This window comes from Thermobia domestica, chromosome 8 (genome assembly GCF_964235325.1).
Source record: "Thermobia domestica chromosome 8, izTheDome1.hap1.1, whole genome shotgun sequence".
NCBI classification, from domain to species: Eukaryota; Metazoa; Arthropoda; class Insecta; order Zygentoma; family Lepismatidae; genus Thermobia; species Thermobia domestica.
In genome coordinates this window covers 111,619,543-111,637,864 of record NC_137461.1, presented here as the reverse complement: position 1 = coordinate 111,637,864, position 18,322 = coordinate 111,619,543, and the positions used below count along the sequence as shown (strand labels likewise).

At 35.9% G+C, this 18,322-nt stretch overlaps 1 protein-coding gene across 1 annotated transcript in view; it reads left to right on the top strand.

Moving 5' to 3' along the window:
- The window catches only part of LOC145692256 (RNA-binding protein 4F-like), a 343,186-nt gene that overhangs the window by 240,393 nt on the left and 84,471 nt on the right, over positions 1-18,322 (top strand). The window contains exon 6 of the mRNA XM_081767552.1: positions 12,182-12,290. Within this exon, the coding sequence (XP_081623678.1) occupies positions 12,182-12,290 (109 nt within the window). The remainder of the gene's footprint in view (positions 1-12,181; positions 12,291-18,322) is intronic.

Sequence of the window (18,322 nt, the reverse complement as noted above, 5' to 3'; positions counted from 1 at the left end):
TAGAAGCCCCCATTCACCTCTCTGTAGAGGACTTTGCCACTCACCTCTCTGCTTTATATAAACTTTCCTCATCTTTTCAAATTTGTGCAAAGTCACTGCGTAAGGCTACGTACAAAAGCTGAATAAAAGTAATGCAACGTTGTTATAATTCGTACCTGGCTTTATGCACAGAAGAACACCTGTTACGTTTCTTCAATGTAATCGTCTCTGATCTCTATCACCTTCTGTCAACATGTGAAAGGCTTCGCACACTGTCACGAGCGCCAATCCTTTTCGATATTCTTCAGGGACTGGCATACAACACCGATAACATAGTTCAACTCCGTTATTTGTGAAGATACAATATTGTGAAAAGAGAGGGAAGTTATTGGAAATAGGTACTATTCAATCTAAAGTGGTGTAATGTATCCAATTGCAAAAGCTGTTTGCGCTCCACACTGGCATGGCGTCGTATGTTAAATAGGAATGCAACGTTGCCTGTTCAATAAGCTGTCCCCTTTGACCCTCAATATACCAACGGTAGGGATTATAAGGAAACGAATTTGATGTGTCCTATATTTCCCTCACACAACAGGGGGTTAACCGTGTCATTTTCGCATACCTTGATGTGTTTGTTTCAACAGCCTTTGCGGTATAAAAATAACTTTTTTCTTTTAGTTTAGAGTGCGTTATCAGTTTGTAGCTTAAACAGCTGGTGTGGTTAGCAAAATTTCAACATATATTTTCAACACCCCTAGACAACAATCCTTTCCTTCCTTACCATTTTTCGTATCGTTATTAATAACAGAAATAGTTTACGGGTATATATATATTTATATATATATATATATATATATATATATATATATATATATATATATATATATATATATATATATAGATAGATAGATAGATAGATAGATAGTAACTAGCAGAATTATTCGGAGAGTTCCAATGAAATACATGTAATGGACTGTGACTCCGAAATGAAAACATGTTTTGTACACAAAGATACATAAGAAAAAAGGAGCTGTGTACAGGGTGTTTCAAAACACCACCGACAACGTTTGAGAGATGATTACTGACACCAAGATAAGACGAAAAGTATAGACCAACCTGGGTGCACAAATGCTTAATTTCGGAGTTACAGGCTGCCGAAAACATGCGAAATTGGACTTTGAAGGTCCAAGGCTCCAAAACTACTCCAGACTTGGACCTACCGTAGTCGGGTCAAGACTTCACTTACAAAATAGTACGTGTTCTATCCAGATATCCATGTTTCAGAATACTGCTGTGCTTCCACAATAATTTTTATAGACCTAGTTGGAGAGTGCTTCAAATTATATACAAGTAGCCAAACTCACTCTATAAAAATTGTTTCGTGAGTACTTTAGGATTCTAAAACATGGATTTTTGGATAGGGTACATATTAGTTTCTAAGTGAAGTCTTGTCCCGACTGCGGTAGGTCCCATAGTTTTGAAGCTAGGAACCTTAAAGTTCAATTTTGCATATTTCGGCACCCTATAACTCCGAAAGGAAGCATTTGTGCACCCAGGTTGGTCTATGCTTTTCGTCTTATCTTGGTGTCAGGAATCACCTCTCTAACATTGTCGGTGTTGTTTTGAAACACCCTGCATAGTGTGTAATTGCTGTCAACAGTACGGATAAAAGTAATCGCAATGAAAGCCATGCAAAATTTTTCCCAGCAGCATTATTCGGAGGTACATCTATAAGAATGAGGCCAGTACTACGACAGGTGGCGCTGGTGTTGAGGGAAGTGTTAGGTACTGCAGTCTTTATTGCAGCAAGATAGTGCAGTCGTTATCATGGCACTTCGTTGTCACCGCGAAGAATGGGTCGAAAAGGAAAGAACACGACATTTGAACAGTGACAATTAGCAGTTTTTATTATAAAAAGGAAAAAAACTGCAGAAAAATTGCAGAGATACTGCAAATAAAAATGCTTGTGATATTATCAAGCAATACAAGGTTGAAGATAGAGTTGACTTCCTCCCTAACACGAAACATCCAAGGACATTTTTAGAGAGAAAGAAATCCGCAATAGTCTAGAAAGTGAAAAAGGATCCACGAATAAGTGCTCTTAAAATCGCTGCTGAGGTTGACGAAGAAATGGGGATTGATGTGAGTCCCCCATACAATTAGAATAGTATTGAGAAGAGCTGATTTTCATGGCCGCATAACACGCAGAGAGCTTCACATCAACAAAACAAACAGGAGGAAAAGACTAGCTTTCGCAAAAGAATACCAATATATGAATGTCAACTGGCGGAACCAGGTGAGTTTTTCTAATGAAAGCAAGTTCAATAGCTTCTGTTCTGATGGAAAGGTAATGGTGTGGAGAAGTTCCAGTACAGAGCTGGAGGAACAAAATCTGCAGCCGTCAGTATGTGGAGGAGTAAGCGTAATGGTATAGGGCTGCTTGTCAGCCTCTGGGGTAGGTGAGCTGGTGTTCATCGAACAGTCAATGAACGAATACCTCTACCTGCAAGCATATTTGCGGATCCCAAACGTTTCAGGTATTCTCTGATCTGATTCGCCGATACAGATATGATATCACGAGTCATGATCTACATATAGCACAAAGTAAACTCGAACGTTGTCGGTTCTGGTAGCCGAGTGGGCTACCGCAACACGCTAGTAAAGAAAATGTTTTTTGGCGTAGGTTCAAATCCTGCCTACCACAGTTTTTTTACTATTTTTAAAATTTTTTATGACACTTCTTTCGTTACAATAAGATTAAAAATACACCCTCCATTCCAAAAGAAACCGAACTTTTGAAAACAAATAGTACCACTAGTGCCATCTGTTGTAATATTTTACCGGTAGATGGCGTAGTCCCTCATTGACAACTGGTATAAATGTCATGACATGATGCGTTTCAACTGTCAGTGTGTTGTGTACGTCGGTCAGAAAATGAGTTTCAAACAACGAGCTGCAATTGAGTTTTGTGTTAAACTGGGTAAAACTTTTAGTGAAACGCACCAAATGCTACAAAATGCATATGGTGATGAGTGTCTATCCCGTACGAGTGTTTACGAGTGGTTCAGGCGATTCAAATCGGGTAGAGACGCTGGATGATGACGAAAGATCAGGCCGTCCCAGGACCGGATTATCGGAAGAAAACATCGAAAAAGTGCGTGAATTCATCAAACATAACAAAAAATCGTCGGTGAAAGTTATTGAAATGGAATTAGGCATTCCTCAAACAACCGCATACCGCATTTTGACCGAAGTTTTGGGCCTTAAGAATGTTAATTCGCGGTTTGTATCACACAAACTCACCGAAGACCAAAAAGTTGATCGAATTGCGCATTGCAAAGACATCGTTAAAAGTGCTCGGCAGGATCGAAACTTCTTGAAATCGATTGTAACTGGTGACGAGACGTGGTGTTTAGAATATGAGCCCGAAACAAAGCGGCAAAGTGCTGAATGGAGAGCGCCGGATGAAGGAACACCCAAAAAAAAAGTCGCTTGGTGAAGTCAAAAGTTAAGGTGATGCTGATTTGTTTTTACGATTCAAAAGGAATTATCCACAAAGAATTTGTTCAGCCCGGCCAGACAGTCACTGGAGAGTTTAACTTGGGCGTCATGAAGCGTTTGCTGGCAAAAATTCGTCGTATTCGACCCGAATATCGCGAAATCGGCAGTTGGAATCTTTTGGACGATAATGCACCATCACATCGTTCGCGACTTGTAACTGAATTTTTGGTCAAAAATCACATTATTCGGTTGCATCATCCGCTCTATTCACCAGATCTCACTCCGTGCGATTTCTATCTGTTCCCGAAACTGCATTTGGCAATGAAAGTGGCACGCATCGATTGATACAATTGAGAAGGCGACGACCGCCGTCCTAAAGACCATTCCAATAAAGGACATGGAGAAGTCGTTTGACAACTTGTTGGAGCGTGCAAATATGTGTATCGATGCAGAAGGGGAATACATTGATTAATAAAAATGATTTGTTCCAAAATGTACATTGCTTTTTTGTTTTTTTAAAACGTTCGGTTTCTTTTGGAATGGAGGGTGTAATATTCAAAAAGTGATTTAACGATTATTTTTTAAAAAAATTTCATTAAACTTCTTTCATTAAAATAAGTTTGCCCTTGCACTATATAGATCCACAGCAAATGTAGTAGTAGTAGTAATTTTGCCCTTGTACTATATATATATCCACAGCTAATGTAGTAGTAGTTGTAGTAGTAGTAGTAGTAGTAGTAGGAACGGATTAGAAGCCCCGCAGGGGTTGTTTGGGTTCTGTTCACGACATCAAATTGGCAAGAATACTGAAAAGTTTGTGATCGGCAAAGATGCAACCTGCAACATCTCAAAGGGAATTTAAAGAAGAGTGCAGAAAAAATGGAGATATTAGATACATTCAAGTTCTACCAAGACAACGACCCAAAACACATAGCTCATATTAATACAACTGTAGCTATTAAACAATTGACCAAAGGCATTCCATCCCCCTCCACAGTCCCCAGATATGAACACCATTGAACATTTGTAGGATACACTAGAGAAACAAGTTCGGAAAACATCCATAACCTCAAAGGCGCATCTGAAGAACGGGCATCGTCAAGAATGGACCAATATTACTGCTGCATACTCTCGCAAACTTGTGAACAGTTTACCAAATAGATTACGCGTAGCTTTTAAGCAGAAATTGCTGCCTACGAGATATTCCGCCTTTTGCAGACCCGTTTTGACGCATGATTAGTGTCATACTTAAGGCCTGACTACTGGAGGAAACTTATGTTAGTCGAACTCTTTAGTATGGTTCTAATCACAAGTCAGAACGAGTCTGCATAAGGCCCATTGAGTTTTTTTCTCGATTAAGTGTAATTTCTGTTCTGATGTCCAAATAATTTTGTAACACCCGAATTCATATTGTGTTTGTTTTGATTTCACTAGTTTACATTGATTGTTGTTTTATTTTCGAAGTGTAAAATTGTTTGTTTGTTGTGTCAGAGAAAAAGATAACTTATTATTTACGTATTCTCTTTCTTTGAAATAAGTCCCATCTTTTGTTCAAACACTACAGAGAGAGAGAGAGAGAGAGAGAGAGAGAGAGAGAGAGAGAGAATTAGAAGGAAACTGTTAAAACTCGTAGGAGGTGATTCCTGCCACTGAGAAAAGAAAAAGGTTCTATTTAACTTTCCACAATCGAACATAGTTTCGAACCTACAAGATGCCAAAACGTCGGAAAATGACTTTCAGACGCAAATATTGCGGAAGCTATGTGACGTACACTGCGAAGGTAAAAGATGAACGTAAGATGTCGTATCTGCTCTATGGAAATATGAATGGCAAAACCCTACTAAACATTGCCAATGGACTTCCCAAAGGAACGTAGGCTCAAATTGATTATGGTAGGAAAATCATGAGTATACAAAGATTCGGTTGTCCACCTTTACCATTAATTAAGACAAATGGATCAGTCAAGAATTCGGCACAGGTTAAAAATAACATTGAACCCATGAACGTTTCAAATAAAACGACAAATATTATGAAAGCATATTTAGTTCCTGTATTTATTACACCGCGAAAATGTTTCATTAGGCCAAAATCAACTGTAACCATCCTAGTAAAACTTAGAAATTCTTGGTCCGGATGTGAAACGATGTTAGAGCCTAACTTAGAAATTCAATCGAAAAAGGGAATTATTTTTCCTCGCGTTCTATTTGAATAAAAGGATGACGTCATACAAGTGACAAATTTTACTTGTGAGAAAGTTGTATTGAAACAAGGTACCGTTCTAGGGAGAGCAGAAAAATGCATCTCAAAGAAAGATCTACAAGAACAGGGCTTAACAAAAGAAGAAATTGACAAAATAGTTAACGCAAGAAAGGAATTCGATAAATCCCGTTTGGTAATTGGAGATAAGCCCGATCCCGCAATCAAGAAACAATTGGAAGATCTTTGTTTTGAATTTGCAGATGTCTTCGCTTGGAATAAAAATACAATTGGGAAAGTTAAAAACTATGGACACCACATTGAGTTGAAAACGAAAGTTCCGTTCCACCGCCCACGATACCAAGTTCCCGCCGCTCTTCGTCCTCTAGTGCGAGAACAAATCAATATTTTACTAGACCAACAAATCATTGAAAGATCGGAAAGTCCTTTCAATAATCCGATGCTATTTATTCAGAAACCAGATGGTTCATTACGTTGTTGCTTTTACTCCAGAGTTTTAAACAAATTCGCAGAGTTCCACACAATTTCTTTACCTCCAATACATGACATTTTGACAACGATGAGTGGACATAATTGGTTTTCAGTCCTGGGTGTAAAGTCGGCATATTTTTCCATCCCAATTACACCTGAATCGAGACCATGTACAGCGTTCAATATTCCAAGTTTGGGTAGTTTTCAATTCCAGCGACTTCCTCAGGGTTTCGTATCTGCAGGAGCGATATATTCTAGAATTATGGCTATGACCTTAGCGAATGTGCACCCAGAGAATGTCAACTGTTATATGGATGACGTTTTCCTATGGTCAAATTCGCAAGAGCATATGATAGACATATTAAAGGCAAGTTTTGTTCGTTTGCATACGTCAGGACTTAAACTCTCAGTGGAAAAGTGTAAATTTATACAAGAAAAAGTTTTGCGTTAGGACACATTGTATCGAACTCGAAAGTTACCGTTACATTCCTGTACATATAGCTGGCAAAAATAATCCCGCCGATATTTTAAGCAGAAATACGGACATCGAGAAGACAAAAGATTTCTATCCTGAACAACTGGACGTACCTTTAACATTCCAACAAGGCTTAGATGTCGCTAGATTGCAAAAAGAAGATAAATTCTTTGGACCGATCTATGAAGCGATTCAAGATCCCGAAAATTGTTCCACCACTTCAGAAAGAACGAAGAAAATGTACGAAATTAAAGATGACCGTTTATATAGGATTAATCGTTTCGCTAATGGAAAGAAACTTCTTTTATGTATACCATACAGCAGGAGGGATGCAGTCTTCAACAAAGCTCATTCTGACTCCATTGGCGGAGGTCACTTTGGGTACAGTAAGATGTACAATGCTTTATATAAGAAAATCTATATTCCCAATTTGAAAGGTTTTCTACATGAGAAATGTGATACCTGCATAACGTGCCAAGTAAACAAGCGAAAACAGGGGAAAATAACATTACACCCACAAACATACCCTCAATATGGACCGATGGAGTCGATCGTTCTCGACGAAATAGGACCCCTTTCTTTGTCTGGAACCCATAGACACAAATACATTCTAGTAATGACTGACATGGCCACACGCTACATCATCGCCAAGTCAATTTCTAATGTATGCGCAGACGAAATCTCAAATTATATACGAAGAACTAATACTAAAGTTTGGAATCCCAAGGCAGATCTTGTTAGACCGTCTCTCTGCTCATAAAGGCAAAATAATGGAAGAAATGACAGAAAGATTCGGAATATCTTTGAAATTTGCTGATACCGGAGCTCATTTTTCAATAGGTCAAGTAGAAAGAATAAACGCAATTTTGCAGGATACGTTAAAACACTACGTAGATAAAAAGATAAATTTTTGGGACATCGTTCTTCCAAGCATAGTATTTACTTTGAACACCCATGTACATGAACGGACAAAATTTTCTCCATTATATCTTCTTCATGCTTATGATGCGAGAATCAAAATAGATCACGTTTTTGATTTACCTTGTAATCATAAAGAAAACGAAGAACGTTTCACAGCGCTAAAGGAAGCTCGCGATTTAGCTTACAAAAACTTGCAAAAGCAATATAAAGAACAGAGACGATACATGGAAAAGAAATATAAACAAGAAAATTTCATTCCAGGTCAACGAGTTTTAATTAAAGAACTAGGACAGAAACCCGGAATTCCAGCTTGTTTTTCCAACAAATATAAATTAATAGGTGAAATACTAGAAAAAGTGAATGAAAATTCATATAAAATAAAAGATTTAAACGAAAAGAAACAACACTTTCGATATCCGAAGATTAAAATTATACAATGAGGCATGCGAGAACTAAATTAAAAATAGAAAAGAATATTGATTATCCTATGGTAGTATTATTGTTCTTCTTTTACCGGGCGAGTCGGTGCGCACGGCTGAGACCTTCTCAGAAACTTAACACCTTTTTCTGACATTCAGAAAATGGGATGTCTTTTGAAGACAATATAGTACCTTTGATAATCTAATACAAAAAAAACATTGGCTAAGAAAATGATTGACTTCAGCTATTTTAAAAAAACTATCAACTTGAAATTTTACATTTGTTTCTATCTGTTATTTGAGGCTGTAGACTCGGATTTCACTAACTGAAAAGTAGGCTGCTTATAGCAAAAGACTAGAAATAAATGCTGGCGACCGTACTCAAATATGTAAGATTTCGACGAGATACCACAGAATTCATGATTGAATTTAGCTTCTAGCGTTTAAAAAAAGGTTTTAAAGTCACATATATAAACATTGTAGTAACGATGTAACTAATAGAATAAAGAATAAATTGATATTTTAAAATAAATTATGGTACTCACCTATGTAAGATTCCATGTACATTAATTGTAAGCGCGTAGCCATCCATCATTATTCTAGCGCGTAAGTTCCATACACACTAACTCTTAAGGTTCTATCACTTCTTTGGTTTCCATAAAGCTCAAATATTTAATAATAATATATCTATACTAAGCTTCATATCTGTAACGAAGTTTATCGTTCATAAGTAGGTAAAATTTAAGATCATAGATCTAAGATTCATATTTAATCTTCTATTTAATAGCGTAATATTTTTAGAAACACAAAGACAAAAATAAGAAACTAAAGCTATAAACATTTGATATGTTGATATATTCAATTACTTAAAAGCTATTGACAGATTAATAAGTTATTAATTATTGATTATTTATGTTATTAAGCTATTAATCACCTAGCTACAATAAATATTAATTTATGGTTTGAATATATGCTAAGCATATTTATAAGTTGCCATTTTTAAATGAAAAGTATAATAATAAATACAGTTTAAGAAAATCGATCAAATATTTGATTTTAGATGCTGTACTACGGTATAATTTAGATAATATAATGGTTAAACATTCATACTATTTATGAATTTAGATACCATTTAGTGTTACCTATTTTGACTTTAACTTTTCACGAGCTACATGGAATCAACAAATTAACATCAATATTTTAGAACCTACATCCTAGTGTTTAAGCCACGATTAATTATTTAGTTATTTATTTCGCATCATAGTTAATACATTCCAACTATACTTAGTTTACGAGTTTCTCTACAACGCATACAAATTATGGTAATCCTTCACACCACAATATTAGTATTAGGAGTTCTTATTCCCCTAATTTTATTATAATTATAATGTATATTTGATTTTGAAAGAGAAAAGCTAAGAAGAACAACGATCTTTTATATTAACTATTATATGTTAACATCACCAACGCTTCAACACGATTTCCTTCAAGCGCATTCTTGCACGACTCACACTGACCTACATTCTTATACACAAGGCCAAGGCTCATCACGGTCAAGCATTCATGTAATAATCACTATCTATTTAAACGAATCTTGTTTTCACCAACAGAACAAAATTTTAACAACACCTTTTTCTGAGATTTATTTTATCTGAATCCCTATCCCTACCCCAACCCTTCCCAAATTTTCTGGCCATACCACGAACATGAAGAAAATCACCTCCATCAACAACGGACGCACCCAGTGACTTTAAATGGTTCAAAGACGATAAAACTATATCGCAGTGTGAATGCATCTTATCATCAATGGATTCTCGAATTCAGTGAAAATATATCACCAACCCACACCGAGACATTCACCAGGAAAACTACTAAAATTTTGGAAGACGCACGACACGGATTCCCCCTCGCAAACATTGCAGAAAGGACTGCGATAACCCAATTCTTCTTCTCGAAATACGTAATTACTTCCACTCATCACTCTACAGTGTGCAACCCCTGTTATGTGTTTTTACGCCATAAGTAATTACAAGCGATTAAACTAGTGAAAAGTCATGGCCAATATTTTATTAAAAATAGTGTTTTCAGTGGAAAGCTTCACAGAAATCTAACAGTGGAGAATTGTGTTCGTTGTGTTTAAGTGCAAAATGCAGTGAAGTTAACAAGAAAAATAATTATTTTTGTTCTTTTAATTATTTCTTATCAAAGATGCGACCACTTGTGTGTGAACTACTGTTTCAGAATATCAAGTGACATTTGGCGTAGGTACAAAGTATCTTACTAACTGTAAAAGCGAATCACAACTCATCCCGCCGATAAAAAGAAAGATCGCAAACTTTCATTTATTGGTAGTAGGCGTGACTTATGCTATCTGTGATTCATTGTAGTGTCGTTCTAATGTTTTGTTTTTACGTCGTTAGATGGCAGCCCGTCCTGGGACAACTCATTAAACATACTTTATCGTTACGCATCCTTGTGTGCTAAACGGATACTACAAATTTAATATTGCATAAAGCAAAAGACAATATTTGCGCAATATATGTATATAAATGACAGTATTTTTATCTGCAAGATTTTAATTACTTTATATTATTATTATCTTTAACATTTGAACATTGCAAGTGCAATTTTAATAGCAATAATCAGACATCGACATTAATTTTTACACTTATCTTTCCTCTTATTTATATAATATCAAGAATATATATATATATATATATATATATATATATATATATATATATATATATATTATTTTATGCAAATTATATTTTTATTTTATTTTCGACAGCACGAATGTGTCGAAGTTTTACTCGCCAGTCGATGTTATAGGATGTTATGGGATGTCATATGATACTTTAGGATATTTATGGGATATTATTAGATGTTATAGTATTAGACTTCAATTCTTGGTAAAGTTACAATATTTTATGTTATTTAAATTAATTTTATCTACATCATCATTTTGTTCATTAAAATCATGTCATACAAATAATAAGAACAATATCATGTTATGAAAATCATTTAGTTTGCTGACGCATTATTATCTTTATTACGAAAAGCAAATACTGCAACCTAGTTAGCATAATGTTAAAAAGAGAATTCATACAATGAGGTTATTATGTCTGTCAAACAATCACCACTGGATCAAATTTTTTACTTTCAAAATTGAGTACAGAATGTCTATAATTTTGTAAGAATTGTGTATCTATTTGTTTTTAAAATTTTCTTAGATGAACAAAATTTAAATCATCCGAGAGATTGTGTCTGGAGATTCTAAGGATTTTTGGTCAGCAGAATATTCTGTCCCAATTGAGTTTGTCAAGAATTCCACGTGCTAACTGGAGTCTGTTGTTGTCATTAAATATCTCCGATATCTGCAACCTCATTTCTTGATTATATAAAACCGTTTCCTTGGAAAGAAAAATCAGTTATTCAGAAGTCAACGAGAAGTTTAAGAGAGTTATCAAGTTAAGATTCATATCAATTAGATCACGTGTCGAAATAGTAATCTGACATGTTGTTTTACGATACGAACTTATATCTAAAGTAACGGATCGGAATAAGTTATTTCAGTCTAAGTTTCGGAAAGTTCGTACACAAGCTTTATTCACGTATATTTTACGAGTGTCGAGTTTCATCTTTCCATGGACGCTTTATAACATCTGAAGCTGAACTGCAGATGAGATTTCATGACAGCATAGAACCAGAAGCAATCCAGGTATGATATTCTTATGGCCAGATTTCCTTACTTTTATTCCTCATGACCTTTCAGATATTTAAACGAGTCAAATCTAAGAACACTAAGTTCATTGACCAATAAATTGTTATAATGAACAAAATGTTTTTCTCTGAATTCAATAACGCTTTCATTGATCAGAACTAAACTATTCTTGAACTTTATGTTACACATCTTGCCTAACTTTCAGGGGCATGTTGAGATAGAAATTACAGATATTTCTCTTAGATTAGTTTGGTCTTCTCATTCTTGCTACTATCCCCACATTCTCTTCGTACAAGAGTAGACCAGGCTAACAATATATTGTGTTCATAAAACTATTATAGGCTTTGGAATTAGGCTCAAAGCGATATTAACATCTTTTGGGCAGTCAGTGGTTGAATTGCTTGTAAAATATATGTTTATACTATACGTACTTAATGTACTTATCATATATCTGTGTATTGACAACTATTGCAGGTTAAAGCATCAACGAAACAGGATAACCAGACAAAAGCTCGATCTGTCTCCTCCGAAGCTGAAGATGGATGTAGGAAGGACGAAGAAAAGAAAACCATTTTCGTGAAAGGTAACCTGTACTAAATAATATATGAAACATAGTTACTGTAACTATTGTTATAGTATTAAGGCATAAAACAAAATTATTAATATTCTGATTAGAAACCAGTCTGAGAACAAAATGTGTTCATGCCTAAATAATTACTCACTAAAGAATATTATTCACAGCTGAATATGGCTGTTCACGTCAAAACGCAAATTAAATTTGTATGTAGTTAATTACAAAGGATGCCAACGCCGTTCGTATAGGCAGCCAGCAAGACAGTACTGTACAGTGGTTTGCAGTTATCGTGTAATGGAACAAAATTGCATAGCGCACAGAATGTAATAGCAGATGGTCCACATACGTAAGATAAACAGCAACAGTATCACGCTTGAGAATCAACATTACATCCCTACGAAAATACGCATACAACATAACAATAACATTTTTGTTTTTGTGTTACTATTGCCTAAACACATTTTCATTTCCAACATCCATCTCATTCTTGTTTCCAGTATGCGATATATGCAACCCACTGCGCAGCACTGTCTTGCTGACTGTGTACACGAACGGCGTTTGCATCATTCCTGCGTGTTACCCCATCTTCGTTCATTGAGATGAATCTGCTTCACTCGTATATGGGCAACATATGTATCCAAAGCAATAACACGTATTTTCTGTTTTCGTTCCTTCTTTCTTTCTGCTCCTTACCACCCTTTTCGCTAATTTTCGTAACACATTCCGACAATATTGTACACGTGATTGGTTCATTTCCCGATGTTCTGCTTTCTTCGCATGGGTGCATTCTACTTCATTGCCTTGAGTCCACTATAGGTAGTATTTCGTAAACTTAACCTTTTCCGACATCTCTTCTCGTTCTTGCTACATTCCACATAATCTCATTTTGACCCAATTTTGGTGCCCCTATTTTACCTTTTGAATGTTCTTGTTGGCCGATATAAAAAATACATATCGCTTCTTTTTCGATGTTTCGCATGTCTGTGCAATCTTATCACAATTGTGTTACACTTGGGTACCTTGCCTTGTTAGTGCGGACCCTGGTCAGTTGTCTCCTACTGCCGTATAGGCTAGGACCGGTGGTAGCGCGTACGCAAGAGAATCAAATAACGGCCACAGGGTTGGCATTTTTTCGAGTTAGCTGTTTGTATCATATTACGTTATATTCCTTGAGATCGTAAGTCTGTTTCTTATATATTAAAGTTATACACGATTTCCCATCACCGATTCACAATCACTCTCGCGTGATTCATCCGGAGTTCCTATCCGGTTTGATACCAGGGATACATCAAAGTCACAATCCCACTCCCGGCTGCTTCCGGGACACACGGAATACCCACAACTTCTGGAGAAGTCATCCGGTCAGTGAAGAAAGACACATTCACACGACTACGCATTCGGAACTATACATAATATTCTTAACTATGTCCATAACTTCAATATATACTTATTAGTTTATTCTTACTGTATTATTCTCTTTGATAATGTATTTACGACATTCAGAATGCTTTGCCACAATTTTATTTATCACGGTGTAGTCACCTTCGTTTGCAATAATTTCTTCAATATCATTTACCCTTATTGTTGTTCCGATTACTTGATAGATCTTCATGTAGCGGACTCAACAGCAGATGATGCGCCGAAGTCCTTTACTTTCTACATTTGCACTTTAATATTCTCCTAATGTTCGCGATTAAGTTATATGTTCTCTTTGTTTTTTCCGAATTGTACCGGTCTCTTTGCCATATATCCATTATTAATTTTTAAATATCTTCTATATTGTCGATTTGTCTGTCTACTAAATCCAGTAGTCTGATTTTATTTCTTTCTAAACCAGTAAGTTGCTGCCCGTTGAATTATTATTAAATTCATTGGTTTTAGCCCCAATAAAACAGCCAAAGCATTGTTTGGTGTAGTGCTGAATGCATCACTTAATCTTATCATAATGTTCGTTTGGGGTCTTCCTACTTTCTATTTCAGCGTTTTGTTCTCTAATAGTCTGTGGGCTGAAACACTGGCAGCGTAGTTCATGGTTGCTCTTAAGATTGTATCGTGATATGTTTTCATTATTTTACGTGGTACAGTCCGCAGCATAAAATTTGTTACAAAAATTTTAAGTCCAAATGAATAACAAACTCTTGCCCAGTTTTCTTATGCATTCCCGCAATACATATATCAATCGATTAATTGCTTCTAGTATTTATTCCCACTCCTCCACCTCTCCTTGTCTAAAGCAGTGTGTCTGACGTAGTACACTCTTTCCATTCAGCTGAAAAAGAAACAGGAATCAAGTTTACAACGTTATAGCTTTAAAACAGTCTTTTCCATTCGTTTGTTCTGAAATATTTTTAAGAGCCTAAATTAAAGGAAAGTCACACAATCTTCCCAGAGCTTCATAAATATATTCAGTTTCATTCTTTTCTTTCTTTAAAGAGTGCAAGCTAGTAAGATGCTCCCTAAGAAATCTATGGAAATTGCCAAGAGCTCTAAAATATCTACGGACAGAACCGAGTTTTGTTCAATGATTCATTTAATTTTTTTTCAGTAAGTGCAAGCAAATGTTTCAGGGGCGTCATTTGGGCAGGACAAGAGGGTGTAATTCCCCCTTTCTTGAGTTTCATAAATACGTATTTTTTGATCAAATGTATAGTAATACACTAATAAAAAGTGAAAATCTTATGTCGCCGGAGAATCCCCCCCCCCGAATAAAGTCTAAAAGACACTGGTTTTAACAACAAACCTATACAGTTACGATAGCACATTGCTAAAGAGCTTACATTTGGTTTCCAGAGTCGAAGGTTTGATCTCAAGCCATATGACTTCCTGGGTGACATTGAGAGAGAGAGAGAGAGGGATTCAAGTATGGAGACAGAGAGGGATGATTTGTATACACAGATTTAGAATTGGGGAGAAAATGATCGGACAGCATTCGTATTATGACGAAAATTCTGATTTTGTGAAAGATAAGAAGGGAAGTTTTCGAACTGCGAGGATCACATTAGACAGTTGTCGAATTAATGTGGAGAACTCTTTTTAGAGCATCAGATGATTACGAAAGGAGAGAAAGATCTTCAGAACTGAGGAATTAAGATTTTAAAAAATCTGATTTCGGCGACGGGGTTCGAACCACGAACCTTGTGGTTATCGAACCATGACTTTATCCATTCTGCTACGGAGAATCCTATTACTCGTTCACATACGTTTCCCTTAGCTGCGTTGAAAGCTACCTTAAGGGGATATTCCAAAAGTTGACTCGGTGGATGCGCCGTTCAGATAGAACGTAAAACTCTTGTAACTTAGTTACAATGTGCAAAATGAACTTCCTCTTCTTCAGGACAGTTTTTTAAGCTTTAAAATTTGTTACTATTGTTTTAATTAAGTGACATTTGATAGAACCATCTGATAAAGTAGTGCCAAGCCCTGTGCGTCATTGTCTGTTAGGTGAATGGTTAATGTAAGTTACTCCTACGAGGATGGTCCGAGCTTCCAATCAAGACCATTCTTATTGATTATTTGATTTGAGCTACGCTCATACTCTATATTCCACAAGTTCAATTTTGAAGTAATATAGTCACAGTTAGTTTAATTCGAAATAATTTTCCAATATTATATTTGTTACTAAACTTACATGGCACTCCTCACTGTTTGTAGCCCTGCATAAGTGCAAAATTGTTTTAAAAGTATATTTTACTTTCAAGTTTTATTGTTTTTTTAAATTGTCCTTCAACTTTATTTTATATTATTTTCTATTTCTTAATTATAACATATTTTCTATTTATATTGTATTCTATGTTACACGTTTATTATTTATACTTTATGTCTTACCTTTGAAGAGGAGCTTTTGACAATTCAGAGCAGCAGGGACATACACAGGATGCAGGCCTTGGCAATCAAGAGCTTTTGCCCACACGAAATCACTACTTTTTTTTTGTAAATTATATCTAATTTTAGAGATGATGATAGCAGGGGCGGATTCAGGGGAGTGCGTCCGGGCGGTCATATCCCCCAGAATAGGGAACTTTTTATACTTTTATTTTAAAAATAAAACCTATCCTAAGTATTTTTCATCTTTGTATTATAAACTTAAATTAAAACCTAAAGTAGATAGGCCTTACTTTCTTAAGAAAGTTAATTCTGCAGAAAAGCTACTTCTCCTTTTCTAAATTTGTTTTTTCTTTTCTTTTCTTTCTTTTTTTCTTTCTTTTTTTTCTTTTTTTTTTGGAATCCGCTCTTACCTTGATTTGATTCCGAACGACCGCCCCTCCCAAACAATCATCCTGGTTCCGCCCCTGGATGATAGACATTTTAGTAAAATGTGCCCTCAATCGCTGAAATAAATTCCTGTCAAGCTTTCGATCGCTGAAACAAATTTTCTGTCTACGGCCCTGGAAAACAGTGACGATTTTAGGGAGTGATCAGTTAGTAATGCCTCCCTGGAGTAACGACACTTCCCCAGAAGTCATATCTCCGATAATTCAGAATGTGATTTGTGCATTATCACTTTTTACTCTCAGTGTCTTGAAACGCACCAAAAAGGAACTGTTCTGAAGTATTTACTGGTTCTCCCTATGACCCCATTTCAATATGGCCAACCTTGGACATATACACATCTGAAATATCACCTTTTATGTCAGTGATCCCGAAAACTATCCATTCGACACAAATATAGGATATTTTCGATTCTTTTTTCCTGTCACCCTCCCATTGTCAACTCGAAGCCAACCAAGGCTTATTTTGGACTTACGCAGCATCCACAGTGTCACTTTTCATCTTTGCACATGAATTCGACACTAATTTCGTTCGTATTTGACTACTTTTACATGTCACCTTCACCTCTTGGTAGGGATTTTTTCAGTATCTCGCCCCCACAACTATGGAGAAATTTCAACCAACTAAGTATAATTATAAATTATCATCTGAAACACAACAGTACGGGTGATCTTTTTCGCAGAGGAATTCGTTAACTACTGTTTCAATATAAATGTATTGGCTTTTTTTGCTCTGCATGCTGGAGATTGCCAGAGAGCTAAACTTCATTCTGTACTACTGTCCTATGAATATAGTGGATTAATTCACTGAATACTCGCTTAGATGATGCTCTCGTCACAGGAAAAGTGAGATACAGTTGTAAAAGAAAAACGAAACGAAATATTTAAGTTTTACGTCCCATGTTATGCCGACTACGCTAATGGAGACCGTGATGGTGAGAAACGAATGAAATTGTTTAATAAAGAAAGTGGGAGGAAACTGAAGAAACCCGAGGACACTCATGCACACGGTGTTTGTCCATAATAGAGTTCATTCAGCGCGAGCTGGGATCTAACCAACAACTCCATGCACCATAGGTAAAGTTATAAAAGAATAGGCGTCTAAACAAATACGGAACACTACTATCAATGAGAGTTGTATAAGATTAGATTTTTGTTTATTTCATTCTAAGTTGAAATTTCAATCAATCTTGTTCTTCATTACTTTTCGAAATCCGGACCAACCAGTATTCCCTACTAGGGTAAAGATTAATTGATCGCCAACAGAAATCCAAAATCCTCTGTATAACCCCACGTTCCATTATTCCATATACACAATTAAGAGTCCAGCGTAACCTACCAGTTAATAAGTTTTCTTCTTCTTATTATTATTATTATTTTTAACACCACAAAAATATAGGCTCATAATTGAACCACTGATTGGAAAAAGGGAGTAAGTACATAAAAATATGTTTTTCACTTTTAAGCTTTTCTCACCAATTGCAGTGCTACAATACAAGATTCTTCTTCTTGTCTTAGAGTTTGTCAGTTCTTTTGCTGCAATTAATCAGTTATACACGTGTTGAAATAAATACAAATACGCATCGGGAAGGTTTTTTAGCGTTTCTGAAAACTTAGGTCTGATGTACTTATTCCCGTTTGCCGGAAATAGTTGCTGCAAATAGTTGCTACAAGGACGTGATAAATCTTTTCGGTAGACTTCACTGTCTATTGCTCCTTCACAACTTCCTTTTCATCTAAGGCTAAGTAGTTACATTTTAGACATTGAAGAAA